Genomic DNA, 18806 nt, shown 5'->3' on the forward strand with positions numbered 1-18806 from the left:
TTTTATTTATTTACTACAAAGCTGTCTTATCCACCCACTGGTTGTGTGAATTATCAAATCCCTGATATTTTACATATATTTTATTTCCTTTCTTTTTAATAATTTTTTCAATTAAATAGACGTCAGGATGTTTTACTTTTGTAATTCAGGTTGATAAAACACCCTTCAATTGGGTTCTGTTGATAGTCTTCAAGTTTATATGTTACTGGAGATGTGTTATTTATTTTTATAATTTTAAATATTTCAGTTGTCCAATTGGGTTTATAATTTTTCTCAAAGACATGTTTATATTTACTTATTCTAACATGATCATTTAATTTAAATTTATTTTTCTGATAATATTGATTTAAATTTTTAAATACAGTATGCTTTAAAATTTTTATATTGTCACCAACAACTTTTGCTGGTGCCATTTTGATTGTGCGATGTTTTGTATTATTATATTGTTCAATTAATTTTGGTAATATTTTAACCCATTTATAAGTACCTTGTAAACTGAATTCAAAGTACAATTTACTTTTAATTGTTCTATTAAATCTTTCAACTATTGATGCTTTCATATGGGTGAAAGTTGAATACATATGAACATTGTATTTTTTTAGCATCGCTTGAAAAATGGAATTATAAAATTCTGTTCCTTGATCCACATGTAGATTTTTACAAACTCGTCCTTTTTTAAATATTGATTCCATTGCAGCTGATACTTCTTTTCCGGTCTTGCTTTTGAGTTCAACAGCCCAACTGAACTTTGAAAAAATATCAATAATAGTCAAAATATATTTATATCCAGAATTTACAGATGAGTGTTCCATCATGTCAACAAGATCAGCTTGCCAAGTTTCATCCTTATCTCGAATATCAACTTTACGTCTTGGAAAATTTCGGCGAGCTGGCGCATGAAGCTCTCGCACTATGTCTCTTTTAAATTCAGTCATGTTTCATTGAGAGTAGTATGATGACTGAATTTTAACTAATGTTAATGTATAATGTTGGCCTCTCTTAGTTCTTCAATGATTGACATGATTTCATTATCGTGACTTGGATTGCCAGCTGTTCGTGAAGCAACTAGCAATCTTAAACGATCAACAAGCTCATTCGGATTATCCCAATAAACATAATTAACTTTAGATTGATTTTTGCTTTGAATTATCATATTTGTTGGTAGTAAACCAGAACCATGATGTTGTGTACTCTTCATGTGAGGCAATATGAATGTAATATACTTTTGTGATGCTGAATTTTTCACTGTATTTTTAGAATTATGATATCTTAAATGTGCATTTGTGTTGAGAAGAATTTGAGCATAATTTTTTTCATCAATTTGAGTGACTTTGGTTTTTTCTGGGGATTTCATAAATAATAATTCCAGTAGTCCTTGGGTTATTTCATACGTTTCATCAGCAACAATCATATTATTATTTTCGAATAGTAATTCAGCATTTCCAATTTTATATTCTCCACTGTTTTTTCTTTTAACCCCATAATCTTTATCCCATTGTAAAGTATCTATTTTATTTAAATATTGAGTTGTTAAATCATTTTTAAGACCTGTTTCATCAGCCTCTTGCTCTATCAGTTGCAGATCTTCAATAGTATCATGGAAAGCCTCTGTTTCCTCATCAGAACTGAGATTTTGTTCTGTGCTTATATTTCCAGAATTACTTGAATGCGTTCTATCAGAAATGATACTGTCTTCTTCTCTCTCAGAATCATATGTGTTGTCTTTACTAATTTTGCTTTTTTTATTGTTTATTATCGGTGTTATTTTAGCAGCTATATTCTCAAGTGGTCCGATGACTGGTTTTAAGTACTCGTTAGCAGTTTCAGATATGCTTTCTTTCCCTAATTTTAATAATTGATGCTTCTTCTTTATTACATCTCTAACTTTTTCTATTTCTTCAAGAAATTTCGCTTCTTTTGACAATGCTTCCTTCTTGAGAGGCATGTTGATTCGACAGGATTTAAACATGAACTAATATTTTTTTAACAAATTGTATCGTTATTTATATTTATAAAACAATCAAAATTTTTTCTATATCTTCCATCATTTATATTGCGATCTTTGTCAATACATAGGAAACAATATTTCTCTTCCCAACACTTGATACATATCCGAAGAAATTTATTATACTCCATATCAATATTTGCATGATCCTGCCAAATATGTTTGAGATTTAGCTGATCACAAGGGAATACAACTAAGAAATTAATATTATCGCGAATCAAATGCTTTGGAATTCGAGCATACGATTGACACAAATAAAACGAATCAACATTACAATGACGTCCCATTGAAAAATAATCCCTTATTGGCTGTTGATTTTCAGTTGCAACATCATCAAATATAAACAATGAGTTTGGTTTTGCTTCTTCAACAGGAATTACTTGATCATTGCTTGAAAATTTATGATAATTTATATTTTCAAGTGGTTCCAATAGTTTTTCTAAATATCGATATTTTGGTTGGTATAATGATTTACTATAAATATAAATATTAGCAAAACGTAAACCATTTGGATTAACAATTAAACTCATAAGTGCGTTGGTTTTACCACAATTACTTCCACCAATTATAGCACAACGTATCGTATTTGGCAATAAGTCTCCATGCCTTTTCTGAATTAAACCCTCACCACTTTTTGCTGTAATTATATCAAAGTTTATCACTGGTAATTTGAGAGCTTGCTTCTTGTACTCCATCTTGATCAACACTAATTAAAAAAGTATAAAGCCAACTGTTTTATATAGAAAAAATCAGTCAATCATCAACCATGATAGAGCATACAAATAATAAAAATAATAAGAAAAATAAAAAACGTTTTGGAAAAGGAATATTAAATAAAATTATTAATAAACTACCTATCGAGTTACATCTACCTGGATATTCTTTTTGTGGACCTGGAACTAAGCTAGAGAAACGTTTGGCAAGAGGAGATCGAGGAATAAATCCTCTAGACGAAGCTTGTAAAAATCACGATATCGCATATTCGAAAAATCAGAAAGATATTAAAGCCAGGAACCTAGCTGACGATATTTTAGCGCGTGAAGCTTCAAAACGAATTTTTGCTAAAGATTCAAGTCTAGGTGAAAGAGCTGCAGCTGCACTTGTAACTGGAACAATGAAAATCAAATCAAGATTCGGTATGGGTTGTGTAAATAAAAAAAATTGTGTTAAAAAACGAAAAACAACTGGTGGAAAATTAAAAAAAATTAAAAAACTGATAAAAAATAGAAATAATTCTGGTGAAAAGAAAAAAAGCAAGAAGAGCAAGAAAAATAAAAGAAAAAACCTCAAGAAAAAAGTATCATTTATGAAAATTGTACAAGCTGCTAAAGAAGCAAGTAAGGGATCCAATGTTCCATCAATAGCAATTAAAGCAGCATTAAAAGGAGCAAGAGGAGCTATTAAAAATGTTGGTGGTAAATCTGCTATCTTGATGCCAAGAGTGGTACCAGTTGCTAAAAGTATAAGTGCCCTAACGGAACAGTGCAACCATGAAAAAACCGTTAAATAACGTTTCATTGAGAGTTGCAAGTTGCGCAAATGAAACCGAAAACCATAAATGAACCGTTATCAAACCCACTGATAAAGGTCAGTGTCATTATCGGTTATCGGCAAGAAATTTTGCAACCATAAAATGACTGTTTAATAACGGTTCAAATAGAGTTTCAATTCAAGAGAGTTAAACCAAAACCATGAATGAACCGTTATCGAACCCACTGAAAAAGATTCATTTTCGGTTATCGGTAACCATAAAAGAACTGTTTAATAACCGTTTAAATAGAGTTTCAATTTAAGAGAGTTGAACCAAAACCATGAATGAACCATTATCAAACCCATTAAAAAAGGTTCATTTTCGGTTATCAGCAAGAAATTTTGCAACCATAAAAGAACTGTTTAATAATGGTTTATATAGAGTTTCAATTTAAGAGAAATTACCAAAAACCATAATTGAACTGTTATTGAACTCACGAAAATAAGTTCACTTCAATCTCACTAAATTACGGAAAATAAAGTATTTCTTTTATTTTTTCTTATATAGTAACATATCTTTGAGTTATGGCATACATAGCCTACACATACATAGCAAAAAATAAAAACATACACGAAGTATTTAAAAAAAAAATAGTTCAAAAACTATTCTGACGTTTCTTATTCTTGACTTTCATCAGTTAAGGGGTCGTCTTCTCCTTCGTTTTCATCAACTGAACTTGATCCATCCTCATCATCGTGTGAAACCTTATCCGTAGAAACAAAAGCTATTTTCTTAATTTGCTTGTCTCTACTGTCATCTTCACTTTGTTCATCACTTTCAGCACTTTCATCAGTACTAGCATCATCAAGTTTAGCCTTTTCACGAGTACGGATCATTTTTGCTTGATACGCAATCCAGTTACTAAGGTTCGATATGTCCATAGCATCTTTGGTAAGTAATGATTTGTGAGCTTGCATCTTCATAATAGCAACTAGAACACACGAGAAAGATTAGAAAATCTCTGGAAAGTTAAAATATAACTATAACGATACTACAGACTAGAAACGAGTGAACATACCTTGTAGTAATAAAATGTCATCCTCAGTGATGATTTTTTGGTTTTTACTGCTTTTCTTTTTTACGAATTTCGCAAGATCATCTGATTTCCAAAGACCTCTCATCGCAATATTGGCTCTTTTACGCATGTCAAACGCTTGGCATGCTTTCATGTATGTTTCCACGTTCATCGATACATTTTCAGTTATCCGGACCTGAAATAAATTATGATAGTTTTTAGACATGAGAATAAAAAATCATGAGCAGCGTAAGTAAGTTAATAACAAAACAATACAATAAAAATAGCAACTTACTTTGCCATCAATGATTTCCAAGTCATTGACGATTTCTTGAACTGCAGGACGACCAGTCTCGTTCAAAGCATCGACGATATTCTGCACAAGTTGTTCCCCAAACACTTTTAGATCTTCTCGCATTTCATCGTGTAAACTATTAATTATTTCTTGAATCTCTGAATTCAAATTTACATGTAACTGTGACTCATTTTTCATCTCTTCATACTGGATTCTCATTACTGACAGATCATTTTGCATTTTTTTCTCTGCATCTTGAAGATTTTGTGTCATTTCTTGAAGCAATTTTATTTCTTTTTCTAACTCTTCATTTTTTGTAACTAAACTAGCTTTTTCAGCTGTCAGTATTTCTACAGCATTTTCGGTTTCAACATCACGTTTACTCGAATTAGAATGTTGCTTCAATATTTTACTTTTCATGCAAAACTTTGAATTTCGTGAAGAACTTTCAAGAAAGTTGTTTTTCTGAAAAGATAAAAAACAGTTCATTATATATGTAATTATTCTATGGCTTAATCGTTTGTCAGCATGTGAATGTAAAGAAAAAATACCTTTACATGGTATGTTTCTTCCCCAATGTACGATTGTGGTGATTTCCAAGATTCATTGTCAAGTGATGAACCAGCATCATCCAAGTTTTTTGGTGACATATTAAAACTTGGTCGAGGATTTTCATCATCTTCGTATAAACTTGACATTTCTTGTGGCTTTTTAAATTGTAATGCTTTTTTTCTTTTGATAATTTCTAAAATCTTACGATCAGACTCTTTCATTACCTCTTCTTTTTGAATTCGAGGAAGTTTCTGAAAACAGAATATCATGAAATTGAGATGATATATTTGAAAAATATAAAATAAAAAAACCAAACCTTTGTTTTTATTGCATCTTTCTTAACTTCATCCAACTTCTGTTGTTTTGCAGCACCTCGTGATACGTCGTCTCGTGGTGGAAAGCTGAATCTTTTCAAAGTCTTAGAACGAAGCCCACGTCCTAACTTCTCTACGTTTTCCTGATCTGCACATTTTATTTTAAAAAATACATAATTACTCGTTAAGCTAAGTTCATCATGAATAAACTCAGTGGAATTAAAAAGTGAACAACAATCAAATCTATGAACACACCTTCCATTGTTTAAGAAAAATTATGTTTCTTACGGTTCACTTAAGTTCCAACTTACTGACGACTGAGGAAAAATTATAGCTCTTTTGTTTCTCTGTCTCGTTTGCCAAAAAAAAAAAAAACAACCAACTATTATTGTTACTTGCCCCTGGCGGCAATAATTCCACGGGAGTGCAGCTCAGGAAAGATATCTGTTACCGACGGAGTTGTGTTTCATTCCACGTTGTATCTACTCGAATCGTTTCAATTTTTACTTGCTGTATAATGTAATATAAGATGTGGAATTGAACCAAAAGCTTTTAGGATACTTTAATGATCTTATTATATTCAAATCTATAGAAAAAAAATTTAGTGATAATCAGACAATAAACAATCGAATAAAAACAGATTAGAGACGTTAACAAAAAAATAGCTATTTACGTCAAACTTACAATGTATAAGCCAGAAAACTATTCTTTGACAGCCCATTTCGGAGCAACTCGTACAGTTGACAAATCCGGTATAAATACTTTTTTACCTTGTGGACAAATGTTTAAAAATTATGATCTCATCACTTGTGTCTCACTATCAATGATTTCTTTTTAATTAGAAACATTGTAATAAAAGAGATTACGGTCGCACACCTAAGTCTACAGTGATCTACATTTCACGATTCTACATGAGCAATATTTCCTAACAGTGATGGGCCTGTAAGATGGCGCAATAAACTTTATGTAAAAAACCAAGCTGTGTAAATTACTGTAATTTACGCGGTGTATTTGTTATGGGTATATCACTGTTTCATAATTATACATTTATAATTGATGAAAGCTAACCTTGCATCTTAGATTGGTGAAAATTATGACTAAAACTATTTTATAATATATTTTAAAATACGTTTGTAATAAAGTTCTTGGTTTTTATGATAAATTACCTGTGATTATCAAAACAACTCAGTCATGGAAGTAGTAACAACAAACAACTTTCAAAATTCGCTGTGTCCCGAAGAAAACGAAAACTTATTGAGCTGTCATCAAAAACATTTTCAAATTTAGATCTTCTTTCTTCGTTACCACCAAAATGTTACTTATTCGTAAGTCAGTTTATACTTAATATTGTATATCTCTTTTGAAAGCAATCGTCCATTATATAAAACATCTTAAACAATGTTCTGAATTTAATTTTTAGAACCCGATAGAGAAACTACTCAAGTTTATCAATCCAATCGATTATTCAAGTGGATTTCCAACTGATATCGATGATGAAGCTTTAAACGTTGAAAGTTCCACTAATGATGATGCCGATGAAGAAAGTAGATTTGAGTCAACAGAGGAGATAGAAACAGACAATTTATTAGAAAAAGATTACAACAGTGAAGACACCGAAGAGCTAGAAAATGAAGACATGCATTCAAATAAAAAGGAAGGATCTTTTATTGACTGTCAAATGAATGACTATATGTATACATTATTTTGGCGGCCAGTTGTTTTAGCGAAAGATCATATTCTTGTATTTTTGACTATGTCATTAGTTTATCACTGGACTTATGAAGCTACTTTAATGATATTGTCGTGGATCAATCGAGCAACTTTTAATGGTTCATTACCTGAATACAAACAGTCATTATGGAGAACGTTAGGTAAAAATAGAATTGTTGAGACTCGGCACTATATTTGTGAGCATTGTCAAATAAATCTCGGGACAAAAAAACCAGTACAATGTTCTGTTGCATCATGTAACGCTGCAATGCCGAAACCTTCTATTGGTTATTTTATACAACTTGACTTACAGTCCCAATTAAAAGATCTTTTCGCAATCCCTGGTATTTACGACCAACTTCAGTACCGATTTACGAGAGTTAAAAAAAATCATGCTAATCTTGAGGACGTATATGATGGAAAGTTGTACAAAGAACAAAGTAAACCACATGGGTTTTTGAGTAACAAGAACAATTTCTCTTTCGTTTTAAATACTGATGGTGCCAGTGTTTCTGACTCATCGAAAACAAGTGCTTGGCCTGTGTTTTTGCAAATTAACGAGCTTCCACCACATCTTAGAAAAAAACATATGCTTTTAAGCACCATATGGGTTGGAAATGGACATCCAAATTTGAATTCAATGCTGACTCCCCTAGTTAGAGAATTATCTCATTTATATCAGATCGGAATTAAATGGCAACTAAATGGAAATGAAGTCCAGAGTAAATTTATGGTATTGCTGTGTAGCGTCGATTCGGTTGCATGATCAATGATCTTACGGATGGCTCAATACAACGGTTTTTTTGGATGCACTTATTGCTACCAAAATGGCACTTTTGTCCATAAATCAATGAGATATCCATTTGAACAAACTATTATCAAACGAAGTCATGGCGAAATCGAAGAACTTGGTGAAAATGCTCACGATTCTGGAAATCGTATGTTAGGAGTCATTGGACCTTCAATTTTGTTTGCTGTTCCAGGCTTTGATTGTGTTCGTGGCATGGTCGTAGAACCACTTCACCATCTTTTTTTGGGAGTTTCGAAGCAATACACCAAGCTCTTATTAGGTCCTGAAACGTTTATTAATGTGAATAAAAGAATAAAATTTGTATCAAAACCAGTAGCAGAGACAATTATAGATCAACGGTTGTTGAAAATTCGACCTCCAAGTCGTATTACTCGTTCACCGAGATCTATTAAAGATTTAAAATTATGGAAAGGACAAGAGTGGCGAAATTGGATTCAGTACTATTCTCTTATTTGTCTAGAAGGTATTTTAAAGCCCCAGTATTTGAAACATCTGTCTTTGCTTTCTCAGCAATTAACTGTCTTAACTCAGATTGTATTACACTGTCACAATTGTTTCACGTAAGAGAACTGCTAAAAAATTTGTCCTTCAGTATGAAAATTTGTTTGGACAAGCTGCTATGAAGTACAATATTCATCTTTTGCTCCATGTTGTTGATACTGTTGAGGATGCTGGTCCTTTATTCGCGTACAATGCTTCAGTCTTCGAATCTTGGAACAGAAAAATCTTGCAAAATATTACGAGTCCGAATGGACGTTCAATTCAAATCGTCACTCGTTTTTTAATCAAAAAAAAATTAGAACTTCTTTATTTAGATGACACAGTAAGCGATATGGCCCGAAATTTTGTACTAACTCTTGTAAATAAATTCAAGTTTGAATTAGATCTTGAAATAAATGGAAACTTTCAAGGACTTGGTACGAAAAGAATTCGATCTCCTTCCGAATGCGAGCGAGTTGTCTTAGCAACTAATGGGTACCACGTCAATAAATTAATTAGTTATCCTAAAGTATTATCCAATAAAATAGAGTATCGTTCTTTCAATGCTGATGGAAACACTAAATTTTCCAACTGCGTAGTATATTGTGAAAAAATTGGTTTTGGAATAATTGAAAGTATTGTAGAGTTTAAAGTCGACAGGGTCCAATAAGTTAGCGGATACATAATAAATTTATTAGAAAAGTCAAAAAAAGCTTTTCAGACCGATTTCATATTTAATGTTGTCGATGTTAAAAAAAAATGTTTTGTGAAGTCGACTGAGCCATTAGTTCCAGCAATCGCTATTTATTCGATTTTTGGTTTTAGAGCATTAAAGTTGAGTAATTGTTGGGAAATTGATTGAATATGTTAGATATACTGAATGTAAAAGAAGGTATTTTTTCAACACTGCTTATTCTTTGAAAAAACTTATTTTTTCATGTAAAACAAATGAACAATGTCGCAGCGTATCAATAAATACACCAATGTTTTGCAAATAACAAATTGGAACAAATTCATGATAGTGATAATTATTAATAAAAATTCTTGATTTTTACTTAATATCTACATCATTTTTTCCCAAAATAATCATAAACCGTTCTATGATAACTTATAATTTCATAGTAACCGTTAAATAACCTAAAGATAACCATTACTTAACTTTCGAAAAAATTATCAGTTTAAACGGTTATAGAACCCTGAAATAACCATTAGAAATTCGTTAAAAAACGGTTCGATAATGGTTGCAAACGCGCAACTTGCAACCATTTATAGGGTTATTTAATAGTTCAATAACGGCTATTGAACCGTTAAAGAACCAGAAATGAACCGAACCAACAAATAACCATTAATGAACCAAGAAAAATGGTTGCACCGTTCCGTCAGGGTGGTGGTGCATTACCACTATTAATTCCAATACTTTCAGCCATAACAGCATTAGGTGGATTAGTTGGTGGAGCAACAGGTGTTGTTAAGGCAATTAATGCAGTAAAATCAAGTAAAAATCAATTACAAGAAACTGTAAGACATAATAAACAAATGGAATCAATTGCTATTGGAAAAGGACTTCATTTAGCACCATTTAAAAGCGGAATGGGATTCTATTTAACTCCAAAAAACTAGATGTGATGCTACCACAGAGAGCCTTGACTGACGGTGATATTATCAAATTTGCTAATCAATTAAAAATAAAAAAATTTCGTGGTGTTTTCATGCGAAATGATATGCCTCGAGATGGTTCTTGGACACGAGAATCAGGAGTTGTTAATTTAGATGATAAACAAAATCCTGGAACACATTGGGTTGCATATAAAAAACTCAACAACAATTTAGCAATATATTTTGATAGTTTTGGTAATTTGCAACCACCAAAAGATCTTGTCAGTTACCTTGATGTTGGTAGCATCAATTTCAATCATAAACGATATCAAGATTGGAATACATTTAATTGTGGCCATTTATGTCTTGCATTCCTTGCTGAAAAACTATAAAAGACTTGAATATAATAATTTAACATCAGTCTTTAATGAACTTTTAACATGCACGATACATTTACTTTAACATTAAGTGGTACATCATCAGTGCTTGAAACTCAATATTTTCCTCCAATTCAATTAACAAGAGGAAAACATTATTCATTAGCACTTATTTCTTTTTTAACATTTAATTCAATACCAAATATTGATAACCATAATAATCAAATTAAATTTATTGAGGCTAATGGTCATTCTGAATCAATTACAATACCAACTGGCAGCTACGAAATAGATGATCTTATTCAAAGCTTGAAAATACATTCTATCAAGTTAAGCTGCAACAATAATACTCTGCATACATATATCCAAAGCGATAAAATAATTGATTTCACTGGACCAAGATCACTAGGACCTTTACTTGGATTTACATCAAAATTATTGGAAGCTGGTAAAACACATGAGTCAGATCTACCAGTAAATATAATTCAAGTTAATAGTTTGCGTATAGAGTGTAATATAACAACTGGGGCTTATTGCAACAACCAAAAAGTACATACAATACACAGTTTTTTTCCTGCTGTACCACCTGGTTATAAAATAATAGAAGTACCAACTTCTCCTATTTATTTACCAGTTACTGTGAAGTCAATAGATTACATACAACTGAAAATTGTTGATCAAGCAGGTCGAACTGTTAATTTTCGTGGTGAAACAATTACAATCACTCTACATGTTAAATCATAGTGATGGGGATTGAGTTTAATTCTCGCACAATAAAGAGAGGATTTTCATATAAAAACAGCAAATCATGGACATCACCAACCAGTCTCAATCGAGCAGTGAAGAGATTAACAACTCAGAATATAACATACCTAAAAAGTCTAGGGTTAAAAGTAAAAAATTCTGGACTTGGAACTTCAATTGGGTAAATATAACTTGCCTCAATTGTTTTGCACGTCAAAATGGGTGATATACTTGATATCAACGCACCAGTTCATTTCAACAATGATATATCCAGTTATGAGCTGCATGCAAATCAAACATTTGGATCATCAAGCTTTGAGAATAGTGATGAAATTAGAATATCAATACAAAACCAAGATTTATTCATTTTGCCATGTAAAAGCTATATTCATATAAGTGGAAAATTATGTAAAGAAGAAAATAATGATGTACCAATTGGTATTTCACTAGTTAATAATGCAATGGGTTTTTTATTTGAAGAAATGCGTTATGAGTTAAATGGGGTTTTAGTTGATAAATCCAAAAATGTTGGGATTACAACAACAATAAAAAATTATTTATCAATTAATTCGAGAGAGAATAATGAAAATGCTGGATGGTTAAATGGACTTGAGCAGATGATGTTAACAGATGAAAATGGATATTTTGATTTATGTATACCATTGAAAATGTTTTTTGGCTTTGCTGAAGACTATCAAAAAATCATTGTTAACGCCAAACATGAAATTATTTTGGTACGATCTCGCTCTGATTTAAATTCAATCGTGAGAGATGTTGCAACTTTTCAAGAAGAAATTAAATTTGATTTAAAAATTACAAAAGTTGAATGGTTAGTGCCATATGTAACACTATCGAATAGAAATAAAATGGAAATGATGGAATATATACAAAAAGATCCAGTCATTTCTATTGGGTTCAGGACCTGGGAACTCTATGAGTATCCACTGCTACCAACAACAAATCATCATATTTGGACGGTGAAGACATCAACTCAACTGGAAAAACCTCGCTATGTTATTCTTGCTTTTCAAACAAATAGAAAAAATGTATGGCATGCAGATGCAGCAAGATTTGATCATTGTAATATAACAAATGTTAAATTATATCTTAACTCACAAATTTTTCCATATGGGAATTTAAATCTTGACATTTCGAAAAATCAATTTTCATTATTGTATGATATGTATGCTAATTTTTCTGAGTCTTATTATGGAGCTAAAATAGATTTGATATCAAAAAATTCTTTCATCCATCAATCACCATTAATTGTAATTGATTGTAGTAAACAAAATGAACTTTTAAAAGCTGGTGCTGTAGATGTACGTTTAGAATTTGAATCTAAAAACAATTTTCCACAAGGAACTGCAGCTTATTGTTTAATTTTACATGATAATATAATTGAATATAAACCAATCAGTGGCATTGTACATAAATTAAGTTAAAATAATAAAAATTAAGTTTAAATTTAAGAATGAAAAATAATAAAATAAAATAAATAATGTAAACAAAAAAATTAATGTAATAAATAAATGGAAAAAAGGTTTATTTTTGTTTTATATATTTATTTCCCCAATCATCATTTCATCAACAAAATCATTATCTTTTATTATACAATTGTCAAATTTAATATTTCTATTATTTTCACCATCAAGAGTCATGATTAACTTTCCCTCTTTTATAGCGTTTTGTAGCTCGGAATATTCTTGCTCATCCTTGTCGAAAAGGTCAGCGAATCTTTTTGGTAGATATAGATAACATGAATTATCAATTTCAACCGTAGCTGCTGCTCCATATTTTCCCGCAGAAAACTTGAGCAGTTTGGTTATTTTATATGCTACATTTTTTGATAAATCTTTGATTGCTTTACGTTCCTTAGCTTTTTGAAGTTGTTTAGTTTTTGCAAATGCCATTTTAAAAATTTCTAAACAAAAAAAAAATTTTTATTAAAATAAATTAGTATGTGTGTGTGTTAAGTTGTATATGTATCAAAACATCTAATTGCTCTTTTATTTTAACATTTTCAGCCATTAAAATTCCAATTATATCACCCAATTTTTCATAATTCAATTCAACACTTTTTTTCATTTCATTGAATAATTTTAAAGTTACAACATCCTTCTCATCTTGAGGTGTTGCAACATTGCATATTCGTCGGTTGCCAATATCAAAATTATTATATTCATCTAAATTAAAGCCAATTCCAGGAGGGCCTGATCTAGATCTATCAGCAGCCCCAACCAAATAACGACCAAACAAATCAACGCTCATTTTATAACTGGCTTAGAACTTAAAAATCAGTTAGTTATATAATAAAAAAAAAGAAAAAAAATTGATAAATAAATAAAAAAACAATTATTATAAATAAATTTTTCCATTTACAACAAATTTTCGAATTTTCCAGTATCACTCACCTTCTACTTCCAACATCCAATAAGATTGAGCCGTGGTCTTGGGGATAGCGCGCTCGATTTTAAATCCGAAGTCCGTGAGTTCAAATCTCCTTCGAAACACTTTTTTTTTTTCTCACAAATTTAAAAAAAAAAATAAAATAAAAATGGCCGAAATTCGAAAAGACTCCCCACTCATATTCCCCACTCATATTCCCCTCTCTTATTCCCCTCTCTTATTCCCCTCTCTCATTCTCTTCTCTTACTTTCTACCCCAAATTTATTTAAATACCACCCACCCATCCCACCCACAATCTCGCGGTTTTCCGTGGTCCAGAACTCTTATAACCCCCCTACTAATATAAGCCACCCCGGATTCCTATGTAGTGCTGGGACCCTGGGCTTTCGGAGCTGGCTGATGGCACCGGGACTGGTGACAGTCCGTGGTTGGCTTCCGATGAAGCTAGCTGACTCCTTGGTGGAGTGACTCGGTGATGTCGACATGCTCCTATGGAGAAGCTAGTTGATATCACTGGTGAAGCTGACATGACTCCATGGTAGAGTTAGCCGACTTAGATGATGACGTCGACTGAGTGGAACTAGTTGATGTCATTGATGAGTCCAACCAAGCTCCCGATGCGTGGTGCATGCTCCCGAGGGTGATTTACGATCTCGCTATGCTGCATAGGTAGGACGTTGTATATCACTCGCTCTCTCGCTCTAGTGTGTTTACTTACTGTCAGGGTAACCTATAATCGAGTAGTCAGATGCATAGAGTGGTTCGACGTGAGACCAGCGTGGCTGCGGAAGAATCGATTTATGTTTGACTACTTGGTGCACTAGAGTCAGTAGGCAATAGGAGGATATTTGGTAAAGCCTGCGAGGTACGAATATTCTCGTTCTCGTATTGACTTAGGTTATGCGAGTTAGTTAAACCGAAGTTGATGTTCACGGTAATAACCGCCGCCACGGAGTGAGGTTATTACGCTCCCGGCCAAAATCCATATACATTTCAGTATGGTGCCCGAGTGACGTTTTGGAACCAATATGGTGGACCGCGCCCCTCTACCATTTCTTGCTGAACTAGTCGCTACTGAAATGGCCGTCGGCGGCCATTGCTCCCGAAACTACCCCACGGTCCGTCGGTTGCTGTTATACACCAGCTGGCTCCGTCCTGGCGGCAAGAGAGGAGGATGGTGAGAAATCCTCGTTGATCCCATAGTAACTGACGCTTCTATTTTATCGGTGGAAAAATTAGTTACAAACTATATACAATCATATACAACCATACAACTTGGTAGCTTAGTTTATTAATCTTGTATACAATCATATATGGTTATATACAAACATATATGGACATATACAACTGTATATATTCATATATGTTTATATACGAATTTATAAAATCATATACAACTATAAAACTTGGTAGCTTACTTTATTTATCTTGTATACAATTATATATGGTTATATAGAAACATATACAATGTATGGACATTTATAAAATTATATACAATTGTACAACTCAGTAGCACATTGAAGACTGACCAACCTATGACTTGCCATTCATCGATTTTTATTCGGGTCACTAAGACCGATTTTTTTTCATTCTTTCCATGTATATAAAAATATATTGAGAACCGCTTTTATGTATTTAATATTGAAAGGGTGTTTGTGGATAAAAAATGTTTTTCATAAAATATTGTCATAATAATACATTCCGGGGTATACGAAACAAATAACATTTATATATCGGTCGAGTGTTAGTTGATCCTTGAATTGCTATGATTATAATGTATAATTAAGTAGAACAAATTTTCCTTATTTTCAATTGTAGCTGCTGTGGTTAGGTAAGTAAGGCTCTGGAGTTTAAACTAGAAGATTTTATAAAATTTTTCTAAAATCATTTTATAAAATTATTTTATAAAAATTTTATGAAAATTGGGCAAACTCGTTAAGAAGTTTTTATAAAATTGATGATCATTTATAAAATGATTTTATAAAAATTTTATAAAAATTTTTATCACTCCCCCCCTCCCCCGTGAGTTGATGTTTTTGAAAAATTAACTAAAATTTTAATGAAATAAAAAATAAAAAATAAATGTTTCGTCGGGATTCGAACCCGGGTCTTTCTGAGTATGAGGCAAGTACTTTACCTCGAAGCCAGAAATCTTATGACAAATATTTATTAAAATATAAATAAGAATATGACTATTCTAAATTTTTTTACTTTGCTGTTTAATCACAGTTATATTATTGACTTTCATTTGAATATAAAAAATTTTAATTTTGAAAACTCTTTGTTCATATTTGTATGAAAAAGAAAGATAAAATCGGGAATAAAACAGCAAAGTAAAAGAATTTAGTATAGTGTTACGTACCAAGTTGAAAAATTAAAATTTAACTATGAAATAACAAGAAAAAGAAAGAATATGTAAAATCAAAATTAAATAACCAAATAATCATAGAATAATTAAAATAAATCAACTTGGTATTTCACGTTAAAATTAAAGATCCTCTTATTTTGTTATTCCCTACAGGGTAACGGGTTAGGAGGGAATGTGTATGATTGTAGATGTACCTTGATGTAAGAATAATCCGAAACAATTGTTGAGAGCGTGTCAATCTGGATGGTCCCCTGTTGATGTTTGTAGTCTCGAATAATCCAAACGGTAAAATAAACTCGAAGCACAGAAAACAACACCCCGGAGAAATGTCACAGTCAATAATTTTTATATAGGATTAGGGAAGGTTGAATAACACAGAAATTAATAATTTATCACAAGAATTAATTAGTTTAAATTCACTCGAAAAATGTTATTTATTTAAAACGTAAAAGTTCACTTGATTTTATTTAATTTTTATCAGATGTAATTGATTTAATTTTAATTTTAATTTTTAATTTTTAATTTAGTTTCAATGATTTGAATAGAACGAAAGTTGTCGCAAGAGTGACGCTCCTTAAAATTAAAAATAAAATTATTCCCATAAAAATTTAATTATTAGGTAGGGATGAAAAGTGGTGCCATTTCTTGAACCAATGAAATGCAATGGTTCCCATAGTAGTCAGCATATTGTAATTGTTTAAACATTTAATAAATAATAATTTAGCAACTTCAACGGATGTGGCATCTCGCGTTGCAGAGGTGACTTTGAAAACTGCTTACCAAAATTTATATAAAAAAAAGAAAAAAAAATAAATTGTTTTATAAAAAATGCAAAATTTGAATTTAATTCCGTGTGAAAATAAAAAATAAAAAAAAGAAAAATTTTATTGCTTGATCTGCATCTATTGAATTTATTAAATTATTATTTATTATTGATTATTAACTGAAAATATACCAAGACGTAACAATTCCCCCCCAAAAAAGGTCGTTGTCTGTCTGCAAAACGACAGCAGCGAATAAAAAAAGAAAAATTTACCTATTATTGTTACAATTTGTTCACTTAAAACTATAAATATTAAATCCCCAAAAAAAAACTTTATTTAATCCCAAAAAAAAAATTTTAATTATTCCAAAAAAAAATTTTCCTACGTCCTATTCGAGACCTCTTACGGACGATCGACGGCTAGAATTACTCCGTGCGAGTCGAGCGTGACCTACTTTTTATTTTATTCAAGTTTCATTTCCGTGTGATATTGTTGAGCTTTCATTCTTTTATCTTACCTTGAAAATTATTTAATATTAAATTTATTATTTTTTTTTTTTTTTGTTTATTGTTTAAAAAAAATATTGTTTTTATTTTTATTTATTTATTGAAAATTTATTGATTGTTTATATTTTTTTATTTCTAAGGTTTTTCAGCGATGTAGAATGAATTTTATTGTTATTTTTTTTTTGATTTTTTTTTTTGTTATATTGATTATTATTATTATTTTTTGATTTTTATTTTGATTTTGAATTGAATTATTTATTGGTAAATCAGCTGCCCACACGGAATTAATTTACCACCGACGCGTGCATAAAAAATCCCTTACAAATTTCTAAGCTAAAAATTTTATTATTATTTTATTTTTGTTTGTTTTTTTTGTATTTTTTTTCAAATTTCTATATCATTGTTTTTTATTATTTTTTTTATTAGAATATTTAAGCAACATTTTTTTTAAATTTTTAAATTGATTGAAATATTATTTTTTTGGTAATTATTGAATATTCCTCTTTTTAATATTTTAAAAGTTGTAATTTAAAACTCAAAGTAAAATTTAATTTTTTTGTTTTTGTTTTTACGAATTTTTATATTATTTTTTTAAAATATTTTTTGTTTCTTAAAAACTTTTGTATTTCATAAAATTTCATAATTTTTTTGTAAAATTCTACTATTCTTTTTAGTGAAATTTAATATTTTTTTGCAGTAAATTTATGTTATTTTGTAGTAAAATGTAATGTTAAAATTAGATTTAATTTTAATATTGTTATCATTTTTCAAAAAGTAAAAAAAAATTTATTTAATTTCCCCAAAAAAAACTAAGTTCAAAAATTAATTAATTTTCCCATAATAAAAAATTTATATTATTTAAAATAAACAATTAAAAAATGTAAAAGATTCCAAAAAAAAATTTTAAAATATAACTTATTTTATTCCTCTTCTTCGATGTATTCCACGATGTCCTTGAATTGTAATCTGTTACCTCTGCTTGCATTGTCTCTCCTCTCCGACTTCCATCGTCGCAGCTTGCTTGATGAACTCCCCTCAATTTCTTTTCTGATGCATGTTGATGACTTGATATTGTTTTCTTCTTTCACTGCTCTCTCTTTTTAATTTTCTGACAGCTACCATTGAGTTAGATGCAATATTGCGGCGTTGCCATTTATATCACAATAAAATCTTCCGGTCCCCATGAACTGCACTTTATTTATTTGTTTTAGGATTTAGGAAGATAAGGATTAGGATTGTTACCCTTTAATTTTTTATATATTTTTTTATTTTCCCAAAAAAAAAAATTTTATTATTAGATTTGAATTTATAAAAATAGTATTCGATTTTAAT

At 30.6% G+C, this 18806-nt stretch overlaps 2 protein-coding genes across 2 annotated transcripts; both read right to left on the reverse strand.

The window, feature by feature from the left end:
* Positions 1–976: 976 nt before the first annotated feature.
* Positions 977–1945, reverse strand: LOC122856440. Its single transcript, XM_044158107.1, has one exon. The coding sequence runs from the start codon at positions 1943–1945 to the stop codon at positions 977–979; it is 969 nt and encodes a 322-aa protein (XP_044014042.1).
* A 2208-nt stretch (positions 1946–4153) lies between these two features.
* On the reverse strand, positions 4154–6066 carry LOC122856441 (chaperonin CPN60, mitochondrial-like). Its single transcript, XM_044158108.1, has 6 exons — positions 5968–6066; positions 5715–5860; positions 5398–5649; positions 4847–5311; positions 4555–4747; positions 4154–4467 (listed from the first exon to the last, which is right to left on the reverse strand). The coding sequence occupies exons 1-6, from the start codon at positions 5972–5974 to the stop codon at positions 4154–4156; spliced, it is 1377 nt and encodes a 458-aa protein (XP_044014043.1). The 5' UTR covers positions 5975–6066.
* Positions 6067–18806: the final 12740 nt, after the last annotated feature.

The sequence above is a fragment of the Aphidius gifuensis genome, linkage group LG5 (assembly GCF_014905175.1).
Source record: "Aphidius gifuensis isolate YNYX2018 linkage group LG5, ASM1490517v1, whole genome shotgun sequence".
NCBI lineage: Eukaryota > Metazoa > Arthropoda > Insecta > Hymenoptera > Braconidae > Aphidius > Aphidius gifuensis.

Bases quoted from the DNA above. Each gene is read 5' to 3' on its own strand.
- LOC122856440 (XM_044158107.1), bottom strand. From the start codon at position 1,945: ATGCCTCTCAAGAAGGAAGCATTGTCAAAAGAAGCGAAATTTCTTGAA.
- LOC122856441 (XM_044158108.1), bottom strand. The intron at 5,650-5,714 runs GTTTGGTTTTTT...TTCTGTTTTCAG, and splicing joins AAGATGCAATAAAAACAAAG to AAACTTCCTCGAATTCAAAA. The intron at 5,312-5,397 runs GTATTTTTTCTT...TTATCTTTTCAG, and splicing joins AAGAAACATACCATGTAAAG to AAAAACAACTTTCTTGAAAG.